Source organism: Mesocricetus auratus, unplaced genomic scaffold, assembly GCF_017639785.1.
Source record: "Mesocricetus auratus isolate SY011 unplaced genomic scaffold, BCM_Maur_2.0 Super-Scaffold_6730, whole genome shotgun sequence".
Classification (NCBI taxonomy): domain Eukaryota; kingdom Metazoa; phylum Chordata; class Mammalia; order Rodentia; family Cricetidae; genus Mesocricetus; species Mesocricetus auratus.
Window position 1 is genome coordinate 85,692,801 of NW_024429184.1, and position 21,409 is coordinate 85,714,209.

The following is a 21,409-nucleotide window of genomic DNA, read 5'->3' on the forward strand; positions in this document are numbered from 1 at the left end:
AAACGTATGAATAGATATTCGGCTTCCCAGTACATTGCTCAATAATTGGGGTGGGGTAGTATCACAATGAAAGTAATTTTCATTCAAAATAGACTAATTGTCCGGGGCTTGTGAACCCCCTCTGGAGTGGAATTCTAGCAATTTCCTGAGGTTTCTGTTGATTACATTTAATAGTTTGACATCATTGAGCAAGTAGAACAGCAAATTGCTGGACAGAGAACAAACAATTTTCAAATACTACAGAGACGATCTCTGGCAATGCTTATAAGAGAAAGTATAGGTGATAAGAACGAGAAAACTTTCAAGTGAAGTGTGGACAAGGACAGCATTATGCCGCTGTTCAAGTGTCTATTTCATGTTCCTGTTTTATGAAGATTCTGCTTAAGACGCTCTTTTGTGTAACTGGAAGCCAATCACTTTGTGCTAGAATTGACCACATTTTAAGAAGGAAACAGGAACAGATGACTATTAGTCCCCCTAAGGGCAGCGGGATGGGTCACACTGGTCAGTGACTCATCCCTGTTCTAAATGCTGTGCTCCTCAACTCGGAATGACCTGGAAGTATTCTTTGATACTATTACTCTTAAGTCCATACTCTACACAAAAACACAGGTATGACCATGTCTGCACAGGTGAGACAAGTCTTGCGTCATCTTCATCAAGAGACCAGGCTCCAGAGAGAGAGAGAGAGAGAGAGAGAGAGAGAGAGAGAGAGAGAAAGAGAGAGAGAGAGAGAGAGAGAGAGAGAGAGAGAGAGAGAGAGAGAGAGAGAGAGAGAGAGAGAGAGAGAGAGAGAGAGAGAGAGAGAGAGAGAGAGAGAGAGAGAGAGAGAGAGAGAGAGAGAGAGAGAGAGAGAGAGAGAGAGAGAGAGAGAGAGAGAGAGAGAGAGAGAGAGAGAGAGAGAGAGAGAGAGAGAGAGAGAGAGAGAGAGAGAGAGAGAGAGAGAGAGAGAGAGAGAGAGAGAGAGAGAGAGAGAGAGAGAGAGAGAGAGAGAGAGAGAGAGAGAGAGAGAGAGAGAGAGAGAGAGAGAGAGAGAGAGAGAGAGAGAGAGAGAGAGAGAGAGAGAGAGAGAGAGAGAGAGAGAGAGAGAGAGAGAGAGAGAGAGAGAGAGAGAGAGAGAGAGAGAGAGAGAGAGAGAGAGAGAGAGAGAGAGAGAGAGAGAGAGAGAGAGAGAGAGAGAGAGAGAGAGAGAGACACCTGTTGTCAGCCCATGTGGCAGAGGGAGAAGACCAACTCAGTAAAGTTGATTCCTGACCTCCACAGGCATATCATGTCATGCACATGAAATAAATGAATAAAGTGTACTTTAAGGTTTTTTTTAAAAGGAATTGCCATGTGTAGTTGTACACATTTTTTAATTCCAACACATAGCAGGCAGAAGCAGATGAGGCCAGCCTGATCTAAATAGTGAGTTCCAGGCCAGGCAGGACTACATACCCTGTCAAAAGAATAAAATGAAAAGAAAGAGGGGAGTAAAGAACTCAAGTTTAGAGAGGCGATTTCTCAGATAAACAGTTTTACTAGCCTCAATCTGAGAATAAGTCTACTTAAAATTAAAAAAAACAACATATTATTAAGCAAGAAAAATTATAGCAGCACCACATTTACTGGTAATACACAATTATGATAACTATTCCACTAGATTTCAAATGTTCTAATTACTATTGATTTCCTAAGTCTGGTCTTTCTCTCACTTTTGTTGATAAGCTACTGAAATACAGAGGTAGAACAACTTGTATTTGATGGGCCGGCAGAGAGCACACTTATTCACACATACATGTCTGTGGAAGGACAGAACCTACTTTATTTTCTGTGGAGTAGTTGATAGTGCCAACAAAATGCCAAAGACTAAAAATTGATACATGCATTGTCACTTTGAGAGGTGACACTGTTAAGTCACTTAGCATGTGTGATGCATGTTCCTATTCATTCAGAGTCTTTAGTTTTTCTTGGCAGGTCATCTGTACTTAAACTATATGCTACCTTAAACAGTCCATCTCACAAATCTTTTCTCCTAGGGACACCCCATTCTCACACAGTTGGACACTATTGCCCCTTGTTGTGGAAGGAAACAATGAAGAACATTCTTAACCTACCATTCTCATACTTTTAACTTTGGCTTTGTTTTCTTTGACAAAACATTCTATTTAACCAGATTCTAGGTAGTATAGAGAAAAAAAAATCATGTTATTTTGTCTCATTGTTAAAAGAAACATGCTGATAACAAAGAAACTCAATAATAATTACGGTGACATATGGCTAGTTTTGCTTCTATGTTGCATGGTATGCTACCATGGGAGATGTGATTATATTATTTATGATGTAACTGTGATTACTGGATTTTTAAGAGTCATATAATCTCTGCATTTATTATTCTACAATGAACAATACTGATGCTAGGCCTTTTTAGAAAAAGCATGCTTGCTTGTACAAACAACTGAGGTCATCTTTGCAAAAGTCTTCATGATGCTGCCCACTGACAAGGAAATCTAACACTTACATGTATACTGAATATTTGCACGATATTTGATCCTTAAGAGGATTTTATTCTAAGTGAGTATGTGATGATGTAAGATCATTGATGTCCACATCTATTGGTTGGTAACAGTTTCTTAACCTTTGGGGAGTTTAGACACCCTTTAATAATATGATACAAAGGATATCATCCATTACTAGTAATCTCTCTGATTCACTTTTTACTGTAATTATAACTAGAATTTCTTACTTGAATTATATAAGAAAAGCACTAACATTCTGTAAAGACAAACATGAAATACTCTTCAAACACATATACACATATGCCATACCTGTTACCAAGGGCTTACTGAGTTCAATTTGCCTATCATACAGGAAACGTATACATGTAATAACATACTTTCAATAGACATTACTAAGAATATTGTGTCAGAAAGTAAACACTTTACCTATCTATTATTCTCTGGCTTAGTCTTTTAGAAGGCCTCTTGACTTATTGACGTCACTACTGAAAACACCCAGGAGCAATACAATACTGTATAAGCTGCTCTATAATCCTAATTTTCAGATGTCTAGAAGAAAATTGCCAGAGTCCTACACTTGACATGTCAAGCTGTATGGAAAGATACAAATTTCATTTAACTCTCTCTATATTCTTATTTTTTCTATAAATAAACAAAACAAAACTGCTAGTTATTTTGAATCAAACAATTCATAAAATGACTTTCTATGATTGAGATATTTTATCCTTATTATTTATGATTTTGCTGCAACAACAACAAAAACAAAACCTTGCAGAATTAGAAAAGCTCAACTCTCTACGTCTCCAGATACACCTTTATTTCTTTGAATGAAGCACAGGTGTTTCATTTCATATCTAGTCCTAAGACTGTCACTTAAACCTACGTTGCTGTGATGCTTAGCACATGGGCATCCACAATGCTTCTACTGTGGAAGGAAACTCGTGCCACAGCACCCTCCTGTGTGATTCATTGAATCTGGGCTCTGTAATCTCAACTTCTGATTACTCTTTTGTTGTTTTTGGAGGCTGTGAGTTCTCCATAAAGTTGAAAGGAAGATGAGCTTTATTTTCCAATGAATATCGCTTTGCTCTCTGTTGCTGAGTTGAAAGCACAGCTGTGCATAGTAGCTCCAACGAAACGAGGGACAGTCACAGAACAACTTTGCATGAGTTCACAACTGTAGGCTCCATGGAATTATGTGCACTCCTTAGACTCACAGCCACTTGCATTAACTGAAGCCTGAAATTAGCATCAAGTAGTACTGGTTTAGGTTGATCTCTGAAGTATTTTTTCCCTTTAATTTTACCTGCTTTGCCAAATAATATACAAGGACTAGGACTATTTCCAATTTGCACATAGTTATTAATGTACTACCTTTTCATAAATGAAATGGTTAACAGTAGTGAAAGAGACCAAATTGTTAATTCAAGTAAACGCATAATTAAGGGCATTACCTTTAAAAATTATTTTTATAAATTATTCTCCATAGTAAAACAATATCTTTTAACACAATATTCTGGAATAACATTCAATAATATGTAAGTTTTATGTTTATTCCAATAATCAAGTTGTATAATGGACCTGATTGGGTATTAGATGGCATCTTCAACTATACTGTTCCAAGGTTAATCAAAATTGATAAGTTTAGACCCCCAGTTTAGAAAAGAAATTACACTCAGTGAACATGAAACAATGCAACCTTTTGGTTACTTAAAATGAGCTGTCAATGGAGAAGGGCTTGAGGCCTTCTCTGTTCTGAAAAGGAGAGCATACATTTCCAAATGTAATTCAAAAAATAAAAGTGCTAACGATTATTTGAATTATCAAATTGAATTCATAAATTGTGACATGGAACTATGATTTGTAAATGTCCAAAATAATTCACTCTTTGTTCTAGAAAAACACTTGTATCCTGACCCTGAGAAAAGTCAAACCTAGGACCGCCTTTCTATTTCAGTGGCCAAGAAGTGCTCAGTTTCCATTGTCAAGAAGATCCATTTAAAGATGGCTTCGTATCCAAACATATACTGATGAATTATTCAGATCTTACTTTTGAAATGTGGGAACGAGAAGAAAGTTTGGCAAACTGATGCTGTATTTTAAATTTAATCATAAATCGGTTCTTGGGAATAACAAATAATGCCTTAGAAGCCGGCTGAGGACCAGATTCGGTCACTGAACGCTGAGTGCCGCAATTGCTAAAAGGCAAGAACAAGGCACACACGTCGGAGCAGAGCATTTGGGCCACAGTCATGGGACTGACACCCAGGGAACCTGTCCTTAATTTATCCCGTTGTGTGCAGATTTGGCAAGGATCTCCAAACATCATTTACATACCATATGCCCTGAATTACCTAGGCACAATGACTGAGGATAAATATGTTTCGGGTCTGACTGTTTGCTTCTTTTATGAGTTTTGCAGTTTTCACTTCATTTTCACATTGCTAAATAATTTAATGTGCTATTTCATGCTGCAAAATGATGTTTTGCTAAATCAATAACTAGGGTTTTTTGTTTTGTTTGTCTTTTTTTTTTTTTTACTTTTGCCTTGTAAAGAGAAAGACAACATTCCTGAGGTAAGCAATCAAAGGATATTATTTCTCCTATGTCAGATTCAAATAAAGGAATCCAGCTATTTATGTTTTTGCCTCATTTTAATCTCTGTATTTTTATGAGGCATATAAATGTGACACACTCGACAGTAAAATAGGTACAAGTCAGATGTTATAACTGTTGCAGAATACAGAATGGGTCAGCAAGTTCTCATATTTAAAGAGATTTCCCAAAATACATCCTTTGCCATTCCTGTACCTACTCCTTATACAACTGAAGTAATATAAATTGGCCTGTGCCTTAGTTTCCCTTTGCCCTAATGATAGTGTTCAAATGAATTAACATTTTTCTGATTCTCAACCTAAATTAAAGCTAAATTTTAAAATGTATACTTAACCTAAAAAGCTCAGTAACCTTGAACATGATTGCAGCAGAACTATGTATACTATTTCACATTTTGTATTATGAATATAACTGTAAATTTCACATTAAAATGACATCAACACCTTCATTTTGGATAATATTTTACACAGTAGGAATATTCATTAATGTAGGACAACAGCATGATAAGCGGCTTAGATATTAAAGAAGCAGGGAAAAGCTAGTTAGTTTACTTTTTACATGAATTAAATAAAGCTTTAAAAAATCAAATAACTGAAGAATTAATTAAAAAATATTTAATGCTGTTTTCCCACAATGTCAAATGAAGCACCTCATGTTACACGCATTTTCAAATGTAAAGTTCTCAGAACTACTATGAAATAATCATAGCTACTTTTTGATCAGACATTAAATTTATTATAATATTCAGGACAGAATAAAATAGAGCAAATAAATATACTTGTTTTTATTATACTCCCTAAATAAAATATATATGCTATCAATACTTATTTGTTCTAACTATTGACTATAAAGTATCTGAAATTCATGAATTATTCTCACATGTGATAAAAAAAGGGAAATCCAGCAGCTATAAGCTTCATATACACATAGATCATTTGCTGATTTTTAACTAGAAAATATAAAGTGCTCATATAATTCTTAATTGGATATTAAAATAAATGGCAATGGAGTTATATCTATACAGCAGTACAGAAATAAGCAAAAGATAATAGTGTTATCTGAATTCTATCAAATACTTGATTTTATTTAGAGGACAAGAAAAAGAAAGACGCTACTATTGGAATATCGGCAACTAAAGGGTTAAGAGACATATGCTGTATAATTAGGAGATGCATTAATGATTATGAATAGTAAATGATTTGGTGCAAAGAAAAAAATTTAGTCAAAGGGACATGTACCTATCTTACATGTTTATTAGTAACTGTATATAACCAGAGAATTCTGCTATTAAGAATCTTGCATTATTGGTGTAAATACTTCCAAGGGTACATCAAATTGTAATCTTTCATACGACATCCATCAAACCAGGCTGGAGATTTTGACAAACATTAAACACAGTAAGGAGGCAATTATGTATGCATGATTTAATCTGCAACTAATTAATATGCAAATTTATTCATATGTTAGTTACTAAATTAAAAATGCAAAGAAGCCCTTATGGTGATTCTCGAAATTTTGCACAAACAGAACATTTAAAATGTAAGAAAAATGAAGTTTTTTTGAAACCTACACCACACTTTTGGTGTCTCTAGAACCTGTTGCATTAAGAACACTAAAAAAAAAATAGTGTTTAAATACTAGATAATAATTTAAAAGGTGTGCTAATTTTGTGTGAGAATGTGGGAACAGAAAGGTTAATCAGAATTCTCTGGAACTCTTAGGAGATGCCGTCTCATTCTCAGACAAATGGTATTCTATTTCTAAGCCTCCTTCCCTGCCCTGGGGTTGCCGGAGTTGGTCATCTTCCTGATATCTCATGTAAACCTTTTGGAAGTTTTGAAAGGAGTAAACAGTATTTGAAAGCAACCATGTATACTGAAAATTCCAGGGTAACTCTGAGACCATTTGGTGTTCACTAATCATGCAGTTCCCTCCTCAAGATGGCAGCTTGCTCGCTCTTTTCGCCTTTGGGGAGTAGCTCTCTGCAAACAGAAAAATACTAGGGAAATTGTGAAAAGGCCAGAAATTCTCCACAACACTGTCCCCAAAATCTTCAAGGGTACAGAGTGGCTTACCTAAGAGCAACAGCCACCCAATAAGGCAGGAGGTCATTTTAGCCTAATCTAACTTAACAATTTTAGGAACTGTGTTTCCAAAGTTCAAAATCCATTTGAATCTTTTATGTGAAAAGAAGGATGTGGAATGGTGATAATTAAAAATATCTTTGGGTGTCTGTGCACTTGGGAGCATCCATTCAAGTGCATGATATTATGCTTTGGCATCTGACTGCTTTAGGGAGAATCAAATTTCCCCAGGACTGCCTACTGATCAGCAGCAAAATTTTATGTGGACTAACTCTCCTCTGATCACCTTTCCAACCAAAGTCTGACCTAATGGCCATGTACTCGTCTCCTGAAGCTGGCTGCTGGAACATCTGTAGTGGCCTCAAGAAATCAACACCAGTCAACTGCATGAGAAAACACAATAACAGCTTCGCCGGCTCTTCCCAGAGCTCTGAACTCTCACCCACGCGTTAAAAAAAAAAAAAAAAATTAAAAAAAAAACCCGTCAGTCTCATCTCTGCCAAGTGACACACAGAAAGGAAGTTAACCATTGGCTGTTACTTGCCTTCGCAGTCTGACTCCCATTTCCCAGCTTCCCTTAGCCCATGCGGATGCCAAGCGGACTACAGCTTGCCCATTTCATTTTGACCACGGCAGCCAAAAAAAAGCACTACCCCACCGTGCGACGACAAGCAGTCTGTTTTGATATTAGTACCTCAGTATGCACTGTAAGAGAGTCAGATGTCCCCAAACTACATGCTCTCCCCGGAGGGACTCTGTCCTAGTCCTCCTTGGCCAGAGAGGTGGTGTGCATGCCACACACACTAAGCTGTGAAAACACAGGGGACAGACAGGCACCATTTTCGAAGGACAGGAAGAAATGACCACTAGCCTCTCTTCTGCTGGGGGCAGAATCCATGCCCTCCGTTTAAGGTTTGTATCTAACTAGAAATATGAATTCAGATTCTAGTAACTCCCTGCAGACCAGCCGCCATGGTGAAACTGAATTCCTAAGGAGCCTTTTTCTTCCATAATTAAATTGTAGTGAATGCTGGCAAGTGAGTATCAGGTTTTCCTTCCTGCTTTATTTCCTTCCTTCTATCTTTCTTTCTATTTATTTTCTTTGTTCCATGAAAAATAGTGGAATGTTTGGGTTCAGGTTTGAAGAAGTGTTTTGAGTTTGTTTGTTTTCATCACTTACAGCGGGGGTAATATGGTAGTAAAATCTTTGCCTCCCAGTACATGCCGGCTTCTCTGCATTCAGTGCCCAGGGCAGGAACCTAACAGCATATAGTCTCTGAATGCCTCGATCAGGGCCTCTCATCCTTTTCAGCCCTGACACACTGTTTGGTGACTCTCAAGGCCAAGGTGAGAGGTGCAACTGCTGGGCACTGCAGAAGTCTGAGGACACCAGGGTCATCTTTGAATTTTTTTTCAGGTGACTCACTTTTTGTTGTGACCGAAACTGAACATAAAGCTTTTAAAAGCTTAAATGTACACATTTCTGCATTCATTACACAGTGTTAAATCTAATTTGTTCTTTTTACTGTCACAGGAAGCACATGTTTAAAGCAATCTGTTTCCTCATGTGAACGCTTTCCTGTCTGTTTAAAAAAAATTGCGACATACTTTACCCTGAGTAACCAAGAGGTGATCATAAATATCCCTAAATAGCATTAAACAGATATGAAAGACATTAACACTTTCAGAATGCCAAAGTAGTATTAAAAAAAAATTCTAACAGATGCTCCTAGGTCAAAAAGTGAAATGTGTGTTTCCTGAAAAAACACTCATCAGAATCATAAATGAACTGCAAGGGGAGAAGTTTGGTGTTGCTCAACAAACAGGGATCACTTTGGGGAGGAGCACAAGCCACCCACTGCCAGGGAGGACTCTCCTGAAAAACCAAATTGCCGTGAAGTTTGGAGAAAGCCAGTATCTTTTGTAATCCACAAGGTGGCAATGACTCTAAAAGAGAGGGCAACTACCCTGGACCTACCAGCTTCCCTGGAGAACAAACACTGGAGGTAAAGCATCTTCCTTTCCTTAGCTGCGGCTCACCAGTCATGGACCTTTCCTGTGTGGGGATCTGACCCTGCAGCTTGGTTTTCCACAAAATTAAACTGCCCGAGAAAAGCACTGATCTCACAATGCTGAGCCCAGATCCCAACCCCCGGCACCTGTGGAAGATTTCTTTTATTCTTTATGAGCAAGAAGAGTTCACTAACCCGCTCTTGTTTTATTTTTAACTGTCTTTAGTTTCTCAGAGGTGATGAGCAAAACTACTGTTTCTTTTAAGAATTCCACACAGTGGCTTTGAGAACACACATACTATAATAGCTCAGCAGAGGCTGGACTCCAGCAATCTTCAGCTTTGCTCTGAGGGGTCAGCACACACATGCAGATATATCCAATGTCAGATATGAACCCCAACTGTCCTAACGACATTTAACTCTGCTATCTCAGAGAAATGCAGGCCACCAAGACCCAGCTGTTTATGCTGCCAGATGCAGTTAAAAGGCCAGGCCAGAGTCTTCACTTGGGATGGTACCCGGAGCCACGCCTACAAAGGTAGCTTGTGAACCACTCCAGAGGAAACAGGTTCTGACTAATTTAAGGATACCACTCACACACTATGAGAGAAAGAACATGTACCCCTTAATTTCTTAGAGGAACGGCTGACTTAGATATAAACAAAGGCTGACAGAGAGCAAACTATCGGGAGAGGCCCTGGGGGGCATCTTAGCCTCCTGTCCCACTCACCACAAGAGCAACAATATGGTATATGGTTCCGACAACACCAATGCAGAACTGTATGGTTCACGATTACAGAAGCCTGACTGAAGGCTTAGCAAGGCCAAGAAGAAGGGACACAAAGAGTGTCTGCAGCAATGCTTAATTTCAGGTAAAAGCAAGTGACCCGTGCTGGGTGACTTTCTGCATGCAGTGGAATTTCTGTTCTGATTTGAACCACTCTTACCTGGGCTACCCTGTCGGATTAAGTTTCCTCAAATGCTAAGAGAAGGGTGGCTACCTTGTTGCTGAAATTCCCACATCAACTGTAATAAGGATGCCACAAACAAACAAGCGACTGCACATGTAAGTCATGTGTGGCTGGTAAGCAGTGCAGAGAACCTTGGATAAGCTGGTCAGTCACCATGCCTCAGCAACTCTGCCTCCTTGTCTCTGTGTCAGTAAACGCTCTTCAGGGTGCTGTCCCCATTGAACCACTCCACAGAGACTGGGTACAGGACCACTTTAAGGTGCTGAGGGTCAGTTTCCAGGGGGATGACGGGGTGAAAGCCTTGACATTTTAATTTAATCTGGGTAATCAAATGCTTTTAAGGTGGTGAGGGCTGGCTGGGGACCAAACTAGTGAGCACGCTATGCAAGTACTTTTACTAGTGAGGTGCAAGCCTTGCCCTTGTCAAATGCTTTCTAAATTAACAATGACCTTGGTTTAGAGAGCTTTCCTGCACTACAGAGGGTGCTGAATCACAGAAACTGCATCTTGTTAAGGACACAGGAACTGACAGACAGCCTATGCAGATTGCAAACACAGTCCTGCCATGCACAAGCTGCATGGTCATGGCAAGGCTCCCCTTCTCTGCCTGCCTCCCTCAGCTTCCTCACCCATACTGAAACAGTTGCATCTGCCTTATGAGTTTCGTAGGATTACATGACGTAATACAGTACTGACAACTGTTATAGGGGGCTGCCATTAGTACACTGCCATCAAGTTCTCACAGGCACTCCGCACATGCCCAAGTCCAACAAGAGCCCTGAGTAGAGGAAATCCAGCATCAGGTTAGGAAGGGCTGGTGCTCCCATTGGTCTCCTGTACTGTTGTCCCAAGACTGGTTCCAATGGATGTGTTTGACTTGTATGGGTCAGAACGCAAGCACGTGCCTTACCTTACCCTACTCAAGGTAGTTGCAAGTGACTAGGGACCATGAGAAGTTTAAAGGAACAAAGGAGGTGTTAAATGGGCTTTTTTTAAATAAAAGACTTTCTTTAAAGGCCAGCCCTGCTCAAATGCCAGTGACATCACATCAAATTGCATAAAGAATGAAGAAGCAATAAGGTGAAACTGAAAACTGAATCATGCACAACACTGCATGGAGCATCTAGTCTTCACTTTGGGGGATATGTAAAACTGAGAAGATAGAAATGAAGACACTGGGAAAGCATGAGAATACACTCTTTCCCCTCCCACTGGGAAGTCTCAAGTGAGCAGGGGTTCCTCTACCAGCAAATGTGTGGATGTGGTTGACTAAAAGAAAAGCAAAATGGGATTTGTTTATGAAATACCTGCCCACTTTGGTGTGAGTTTTGCAAATCCAAACTATTTTGACCTACAGTAAATATGCCGAATTTCATTTCATTTTACCCATGGATCAATGAAGCCACTGACATTATGGACCACTGTGCTGGAGACCTATACATATAAACTTTATGTCAAGGGACTATATAAAGGACCCATGAGCTGTCAGCAATAAAATTTTACTTCTAAAATATATGTCTGAGGGTTAAGTGGCAGAATTTGTAGCTATTTCAGTTCACATTTTCAACCAGTAAAACAAATACTGCCATTTATTTAGTTCCTATTCCCATGATGACAATGATTACCAGGTCATGGACACTCAGCTCCCATGTAGTGAGTAATAAGCCAAATACCCTGTGCCTGCCTCCCTCTTAATATTTCATGCCACTAAAGTTAGTCAAAACAGCAGTCTGGGTTTTATACACCACTTGTTAGTAAATTATTTTGTGCCGCCAAGTTTGTTTCGTAACGAGCAAACCAGAAAATATTATTGAGCACTGTGTTAATACACCTGAGCACCTGCTCAGTACCCAATTCCCCAAACAGGGTTACTTGACAACATTACCGCTAAGAATCAGCCACCTACTTGAAGCTGCTTTCTCATAGCAGCTAATGATATAATGATATACTGTGCCGATCAGGAGAATGAAGCCATTACAATATTATTATACATATAATCCAGGAGGCATATTTAGAATGATATGGGCTGGGGAGGGAGGAGGATGCTGCAGGCAGACAGACACTCTTTCACAGATGATACCAAAATAACTGTCCCCAAACAGCATTGTTATAAAAATCTCTTAACTGGCAATAGCAAGTGGTGATGGTGGTCATTTTTCCATGTGTGTGTGTGATGGATGGTACCAATTTTCATGACTGAATGTACCATGGGGTTCATTTTTCTGAGAAAATATACATCTTTCTGCTACAAATCCATGCTTGACCAGGAAGTACCCTCCAGTGAGCACCAACATGACAGCACACCAAGACACTTTCCCACAGTGGGCTTTGAGGACATGCAGGCAAAGCCAAGGCATGCCCCCATCTGGCTCTTCTACTGAATAATCAAAACACATTTTGTGAATCTTCACACACCCAGAGTCTCTTCCGACTGCCCTGGAAGTGAATGCTTGCAGATCAACTTTCTTTCCTAGCCACGTATTGAATTAATCCTGCAGCTTGTAATGGTGGTGTTCCTATGCTGCTGAGAGATGGTTTTCCTAAAAAAAAAATATTCTTTTGCAAAAATACAGCTCTTACATTTGTTTTGAACTGAAAGAGACACTGGGACAGAAGGTAGCTCGTTCCTGTTTGGGGCTCTGAGTGGGACATAAGGAGCCATCTGCATTACCTTAACATCTCTGAAGAGGGAGCATGTGCTCAAGTGAAAGCCAGCCAGGCCTGCTCCGCCTATGCAGCAGCTTTGAAACTGAAAACAGTCATTCGCATGTTTGCTATTCTGAGATCAAATAATCGAGTATTTAAAACTACAGAATTTGCCTACATTTTATGAAAGTTCTTGCTCTTTGAAAAGGAACACAGTGGCTACACAAACACACCCATACAGACCCAGGCTATCCCTTTGAAATGCGGGCTTAAAATTCAATGCAATTTACTTTTAAAAAGAAACAAAGCAGGTGTCTGTCAACAGCCTAGCTATAGCTATTCTGCCTTAGGAAAATACAACTTTGCTCTTTTTGATGAAATTCCTCATTCTTTAGAATCACTGACACTTTCTAAATCCTATTTAGCCCCCCCAAGGTCTACCTCTGATTTATTACTTCAAATAAAAAATTTTGAATTCTATGGAAGGAAAAAAATACATCTTTAATGTTCAGAAATTGTCACTAACTTGAATAGGGGGAAAATGTGCCCTGTTAGAATGTAAGACTGTTTAAGTCAGTGAACTTTTATCAATATCAAGTCCCACATCTATATATGTCCATAACAAGAAATCCATAGAGAAGCCAGATGCTCCAAAACAAGCTTTATGATTGCAAAATACATGAAAGTCCTAGGATCTCTCTCTTACAGAGGTAAAGGAGCCTTGCAGCCAGCTCTTAGATTTCAGTAATTAAATCGCTGAGAGTCCAAATTTCCACACCAAATTATACTCTTCCATGAAAGTGAGAAAAGAAAGTGCAAAATAACAGTTCCCTAAAATGTATTTCTGCTTTCTTAACATGTGAGTACAGATGTAATTGTTCTAGCTGCTGAACTCTTAGAGAAGTACCGATAAATCTTAATAGGTAACATTAAATTGGAAAACTTGATTACAAAAAATCACACATACTGGGGAGTGGGGGCAGTGGTAAGAACATAATGTTTCATGCCTACCTTAAGACAGCCAGCTGAGAAGATGAAAACACACACACACACACACACATCCCTGTCGTAGGAGGAATGAAATAGTCTTGTTTCCTGTGGGCCTCAGAGGTTTCTACCTTTACAATTTGCAAAGATAACCTTTGAATGGCTTGCAGATCCATAAATCTGCCCTCCACAGTGAGCCATTATTTTTGTCTGCCCCCCTCCCACCACATTTCTTTATATTTAAGTCTCTATTTGAAGAGGGAGAAATATTGTGTTCCGAAGTTGCAAGAATTACTCTGAAATTCCCAACAATACAGAAATCTTGTAGGAAACTTTCAGGAGACTAGAATGCCAAATGGTGATGGTGCATATTTCCTGTGTGTGCTCTCCAAAGTAATGAGTCCCCGGTGCAAAGATCTTCCTGTATTTATTTCATATCCCAGGATCTCATACAAAACTTCACTTTTTACTTAGCCTCAAAAAGCAATGGAGAGGATGAGACTGATTTCCAGAAAACACATTACTGAACTTAAAGTTCAAGGCCGGATTAGTGAATTCTGCATTCTCTACATGAACAAATAAATGCTTAGTGATGAATAGTTTCAGTTTTCACAGTATCCTCAGAGTTGTGTTATATATGCTATATAATCTGAATGAATGTTTCTTGACTTATTTGCATGGTTTAATTGCATTAGTGTAATCTCCTTCCTCTCTACATTTTCTCATAACTTACTGGCCTCATTTATGTAATCAAATATCATATTTTAGTATCTTTAGCTAGAATATGAGCTCACTAAGTTCAGAATTGATTCTATGAACTGGCCTAACATTTTAATGTAAACCCTTACAAAGGTTTGTTTCACTAAAGGGAAGAACCTTGAGACACCTTCTGTTATATCTTATCACATACTGGTTGCTTCTACAATTCCCTATACAAGCCCAAGTCCAGGTGGCCTATGTTCAATTTACTCATGATACATTTAATACTGTCACAGTTATCTTAATGGGGGCTGTATAACTGCTCAGGTTAAAATACGTTGACATGAAAATGTACCATGAAATATAGAACAGTGTATCTATGATTGTCATATGACACCCATTAAAAGTAATAAGGACCTATGTGTTTTAAAGACCGTGTTATTGGGGTGTTTTTTTTTAAAACCATATAACTTCTAGGCTTCTACTAAGAAATAAACAAGTTATCAATTCCTCTTGTGAAATCATTTGAGATTTCTTAAGCATTTGAGGAGGGGAAAAATCTAAAATACTTTAAAATGTGGATTCAACTGCATATTTAAAACCCTTAAATGGTTTTTTAATATGATAGAAAATAACTAAGAAACTTAATACTGTTAGTATTACCCACTTTCATTGACATACCCGATAATCTCTCTATAAAATATAGTTAAGTGCAGACTTATACATTTTATTTAACCTAAGAATTCATGTTCCTTGGGGATATCAAATGATTTCATATACATACTACAGTTTTGTTTTCTAAAATCCACCTAAGGACCCACTCATGCCTCAGATTTTCTTGGAGATGTTCCAACCTTATTTTAGAATCTTTTCTTCGGGTTCTGTGCATCCAGAATTATCTCTGACCACTTAAAGCTTGCCAGACCCTCCTGAATTCAACATAAATAAATAAACCAAAACTACAATTTAGCATGGAAATTAGAAAAATTTGGTTTGTGAAACTTTCCCTGGAGATGGCAGGAGTGATAAGATGGTTCTAGGGGAAACTTGTATTTCCAAAATCTTACAAAGTTTCAAAAAGCCTGAATGAGCCTATGGGGAAGTGTACAATTAAAGTGGAGGACAACTCCACAGACTGTACCTCTTCTCACACTTTCTGATAAAACATACATGATTTCAATTTGATGGTGATGGCTTTGCATGCTTACATGTTAGTGAACACAATAAAACTTCCAAATGACATCTGTTCCTTTTTACATTTATGTTATTCTGTGCATTTGATAAGAATATTTTTAAACAGTACCCTTTGAAAGTTTTTTCTTTCTAAATTTTAATTCCATTACGTTAAATTCTAGTAAAAAAAACATGGATCGTTTCTCCTGAACTGTAATTTAATATGGAGCTTTCTGTATAAATGTACAACTCAATGAGTATGGCTATTAGGCTATCACAAGCTAGAAACTTGCTGGAAAGGGTAGTCAAGCTGCAAAGTGTCTAGATCACATGGAAATATGCTTTAAAGTAGAAAGTCAAGGTGCAAGGGATCCAGCCAGACAAGAAGCTTGCCATGTACATTCAAAAGATTAGGAACACAAGATGATTGGTGGCATCTAGCACAAACAGCTTTGTCACTAAGTCCCTTCAGAAGAGGAAGGTTATGAGACAATGGGACATGGTCCAGGACAACTTTCACAGCAGGAAGTGGGGCTCTCTTGTCAAGTATCATTTCCCTCAGTCTTTCCTTAAACAAGCAAAGCAGCCTAGAAATCCCTCCAGACCTCTGCTCTCCAGAGGGCCTGTCTTCTCTTCCTCTATGGAGTTCTAAAGACTGTAAGCCGTATACCATCCTACGTGGAGCTTTCAGGGTCTCTAGATGTGGCATACAGTACAAATGTATTCTATGCCTCCTATGAGAACTATGACACAATATTGAGCCAAGTCAGTCTCCCCACCAACCTCCACTTCCGCCTCTCCCTTCCCTTCCCCTCTCTCTGCAGGCAAAGCAGAGTTTTTAAACAAAGCTAGGCAGTTCTGCCTGCCTCCTTGACCCAGATAGCCTGAAAGAGCCAGTCTAATGGCAGCGAGAGAAGCCCACCGCTCCCTCACAACTGGATCTCACTTTGTGACTACGAGATAGCACACTATAAATGTTCTTCTGTTTACCTATGAAAGAGAGAGGGCCCATTTCACTGAGGGTGGGGGATGAGTTGGCCGAATAGATTGCAATAGATTTATTACTATGCATCAGGGTCAATATGTGTCTAGGGGACGTAAATGCCTTTAACTAATCTGATCACAGTAAAGGAAAGCTATGTGTTACACATACACTCAAGAATATCCTGAAAAAAGCTTTAGAAGTGTCTTGAATCAAACACATTTCATAATCTTATTTGAACTTAAAAAACAAGGGAAACAGATCTAAAAATACAGAAATCTAGGTCTGTTGGAGACAAAGCACTGCAATGTCTTGCACAAGAATGCATCCTAAAGTCAAGTAAAAAAAAAAAACCACTTTTCTTTTATGGTGGCAAGGTATGGGATATCATTATCAGTGATAGAATAATACAACAAATTTAGTGTACACTAAACAAATTGCAACAGAAAGAACCAGGAGGTTCTAGAATCACCAAAGTGGTGACTGGAGTGGAAAATTGTGCAAGCTTCTCTTCTTCTTCCTGCTTAAACCTTAGCTGAATTTTCACCTTGTTTCTTATCTTTTGAAGAAGGGCTATCCCAGAGAGCTATTAAGACACTTCAGCATGAAAAGTTCTTTCAGAAAAGTTAATTTTAAACTGACAGTCCATCAATAGCCAAAACTTGAATAGCCAGAAACAAATTTCCCATTTCTAACTGTCAAGTGTTAGAAGAAAAAGATTTTCTGTCTTCTGAGCAGAGCGTAAGGGATGTGCTACCAACTGCGATTAAAAACAAAACAAAACACAAAATCTTGAAAATGTTTTTGTAGAGACCAGCTAACTAGAAAGGAATACTTAAATACTTGTAACGGTTAAGAGAAGTTGCTGATAATTAGTAACATCTTAGATACTCCCAGAACTTCCTAAAAAAAGTGTGAAGATCTTTGCAAAAAAACGTTTTTTTGCAGTGGAAAAAAACAAATAACAACAACAACAAAAAATCCACAGTTCACTTTAACCTAAGGCACAGATGGGATGAGATGAGCTGTTTTTGTAGCTCCTCTGAACAGTCATATTGTCACTTCAGAACAAAGGCCCTTTTAATGTATTTAATATTGTCAGGGTTATGTTTAAAATCTAAACAGCTTCCAGGACTTTATCACTTGAAGAAGCTGTCATTAACATTATTAAAATCTAAAATTTCATATACAGTAGTAACTCTACCTCTAATTTCAAGCTTAAATACTCCTACAGAAACAGCAATTTCAATAAAATATAGAAACTCAAGAAATAACATGGTACAGTTTTAAGTGACATATTGATATTCTAAAATGACTATTTTATATGCCATTGGCAGTTTTATTTACACAATATTTTTCCATATTTATGGCTAATTTTGTGGTGCTTCTTCAACATTATCAAGTCTGATAATCAGCATACAAAATTTGTGGGGTTTTTGATAAGACTTATTCTGATATATTCATTTAATAATTTTTTGGATGAGCTGAACTGAAATCAAGTCAAATACACAGGTGTGTGGGTTAATCTAGCACATTTGCAAAACCCATTATTCTTCTAATTTGCTAAAAATGAAATAAAACCAATGAGAGCACTGATTGGTAATACATTTTCAGAAATCTAAATATAAGTTTGACTTAAAGAACTTATAAGGCCCATTAGTCTTTTTTTTTTTAACATACTAGAAGACTGAGTTAAAACTGTCTTTACATGCACAACACTGGAAGGAAAAAAGAAGGAAACAGGGAGAAGAGAGGAAATTTTTTTTAATTTTACATAAGAAGAAAATTACTAGCAATGGATTGGCTATAAACAAATTAAATACCTCCTGGGACCTAAAATTTGCAAATGCATGAACTCAAATCAATGTGTCATGCATTTCCTGTGATTACAACCAAGTTTTCCTAGGTTGGGACCTGGGGCATCAGAGCCGAACCCCCACAAAGCTCCAGGTATTAAAAAGGCCCAGGATGCTTTGGTTACAGCTGGGTTCCTCTATCCCCACCTAGCAGTGCAGAGCAAACAGTGACCACCTTTGAGGTCCTAATTCATCAACCTCTTCAGAAAATAGAGACATTCTCCCTGCACTCTGGGCTGAAACCCATGTAAATTTTCCCTAAATCCTCTCCACAAATCTCCTTTCGCATGCAAATCCATAAATCATCATAATACCGACAAAGAATTTAACCAACTCAGGAAACTAATATCATGCTCTGCAAAGCCCTGTACAGGTAAACCTCTGCAACTTGAGGTACCTTTTCAAGGTTCTCTACAGAGCTTAACTTGCTGAATACCAATGAAAGCCCTCAGCCTTCCAACAGGGGCAATTAATCACCACAGCAAGGGGTCAGGTAGCTGGTCCTTCCTACCTCTCCCCATCCTAGATGAGCACGCAGCTCTGGGCTCATGGAACCTCTTTGACTTCTATTGCCTTCTACAGATACCAAACAGAACACAAAGGACAAAGTAGGGAGCAAAAACAGGCAGTACTTACTGAAGAGGGCAAACCTGGAGGAACTTTTCGGACTTTCTTTGTCTGCACCTCTGGAAAAAAAACAGAAACAAAAACAAAAGACGAAGAAGCTGTGAGCTCCCACATGTCCAGGTCTCCAAAGTTAAAGACATTAAACCAGAAGGCTACCGAGATTAGGCAGACATCCTAGCCCACTCTTGCTTCTATTTCGCCTTTCCTTCTACCAGAAATCAAAGTCTGCTTTGCTGGTGGAATTGAAAAGACTGGAGCTACCTGTGACTACTTTGTGCCTTAAAACACAGTTTTCTCCAGTGCTCAGTCAAGTGACACACAAAAATAAGCGAGCATTTAAAAAGTTACGTTGCTGTGTAAATTGTTACCATATCCCCTGGGGGTGGAAAAGGCACCAAGCTAAAGATTGATTCCATTTTATGGGGAGGGGGCCTTCCTGGGGGCAAATGGGGGGGGTAGGGTGGCATTTTTTAAAGGGTAATTTAATAAAGAAGCCAGACTTTAGAAAAGAGAAGAGGGCCTTACCCATGGCACTACTGTGAAGAGACCTCCGCCGGGTGTTATTGCTAGAATACTGGTAGTACTGGGAGCCAGGTTTGGTGGGCGAAAGGGTTCCTGGATTGCCCATATCCATGTCCCCTCCAAGGAGACTCTGCTAGAAGGTGAAAACAAAACAAAAGAACAAAAAAGAAACAAATATGGAAGTTTAATGTTTCACATTTACCACCTCGCACTCGATTTTAAGCAAAGCAATACAAAACCCAGCATTTGCTGAGCTAAGACAATTAACAAAACAACTGCCAAAAAGCAAAAGCCACTGAGGAAGCTATCATCATGGTCGGTATTTTTAACCCTTTACTTCAAAGATAGTAGATGGTAACCCCTTAAACCAAATATACCTTTAAAAAATGATTTCAGATGACTTAACACTTTAATTTCATAAGAAAATGTCATTTCTTTAACATAAATGTTTTCTTTCCCCACACTTGGGCTCCTATCTGGGAACTATTCACACCTTTCTTTAGAAAGGACTAACATGAGTCTCTGCTTCTTGGGTTTCTTTTTTGGGGGGAGCACACACACACCTTTCCCCAGCTGGACACTCTGGGGGTGAGTGTGGACAGTCAACTCTCTACAGGGCACCTCCTGATTGTCCATGACTTTGCAAGGTACTCACAGAGGACAGAATGCCAGGAGCATTGAGAAGAAATTCAGATCCTAAAGGCAAACTCTCAAGATCAGAGCAAAAGTAGACACCCTCTGAGCAAGCAACAACCCTAAGGACTTCAGCAGGCTCTCCTGAAGACTACCAGGAAGGAAAACAAATCCCCATGGACTGAGCACTCACCCGAACACTAGCACATTTCCACAAATATCATTAAGTTATCACCATGTGACAAACTGCTAAACTTTCAAACAACGATGACATAAGACAGATTACATAATATTAGATTTTCTAAAGGCTACATAGAAACTTACCCACAATATATAAACGGCCTGATTATACTCTGCATTGAACACATTGTGTTTTTAATTATTCTGATAGGCAATAAAACAAGTGTAGATGGTACCATTTATATTAAGAACAAATTTGTTATTTAATAAAGAAATTTTAAAATTAAGTACTAAAAATCTAACTTTATCGTTACTTGTAATCAACTTTTACTGATGGAACTAATTACTGTCCTTGATAAAGTACAGAATGTGTTTTCCCTAATCTAAATTCTAATCACCATGTCACTCACAACAGACTTAGGGATGCTTCACTAACACACTATTCACATGCAAAATACTCTAAATAGGCCAATTATGACTCTGCCCCTGTTCCCTGGTTAACCCGCTGAGAACTGAAAAATTTCACAAGGCAGTCACCACCTAAAACAAAGGGTCCTTGTTTTAAATTAAGACAGTCTTTTTGATTCCTAAATAGCTCAACAAAGTGGCGTGTCTTCCACTGAAAGCAGTTGGTCAAATATGACCCATAAGCTGGAAAATCAAAAATTCAAAGCTCTCCTAGGCACCACAATATAGCTAAATATCATACAGAGAGCTGGCGATGGTGGGGGAGTCCTGTGCCTATTGGTGAACAATATATAATGGGATAATCAGCCACTGGCATGCCTGTTTTCCCTGCTTCCAGCTTACGACTTTTTCAAGGGATACATGATAAACATTTCTTTAAAAGGGAGGTGCGGGGGAGGCCTGAAGAAGAGAATCTAAGAGTGAAAAACTATTACTGAACAGTCAGCTCACTGCCA

The 21,409-nt window shown here is 38.6% G+C and overlaps 1 protein-coding gene across 11 annotated transcripts in view; it reads right to left on the bottom strand.

The window, feature by feature from the left end:
* The window catches only part of Tcf4 (transcription factor 4), a 333,223-nt gene that overhangs the window by 99,704 nt on the left and 212,110 nt on the right, over window positions 1-21,409 (bottom strand). For 8 of the 11 annotated variants that reach the window (XM_040741637.1, XM_040741642.1, XM_040741636.1 and 5 more), the window contains 2 exons: window positions 19,677-19,806; window positions 19,161-19,210 (listed from right to left, as the gene is read on the bottom strand). In XM_040741637.1, coding sequence (XP_040597571.1) covers window positions 19,161-19,210; window positions 19,677-19,806 — 180 coding nt within the window. The remainder of the gene's footprint in view (window positions 1-19,160; window positions 19,211-19,676; window positions 19,807-21,409) is intronic. The other 3 variants (XM_040741640.1, XM_040741638.1, XM_040741645.1) reach the window with 1 other exon arrangement.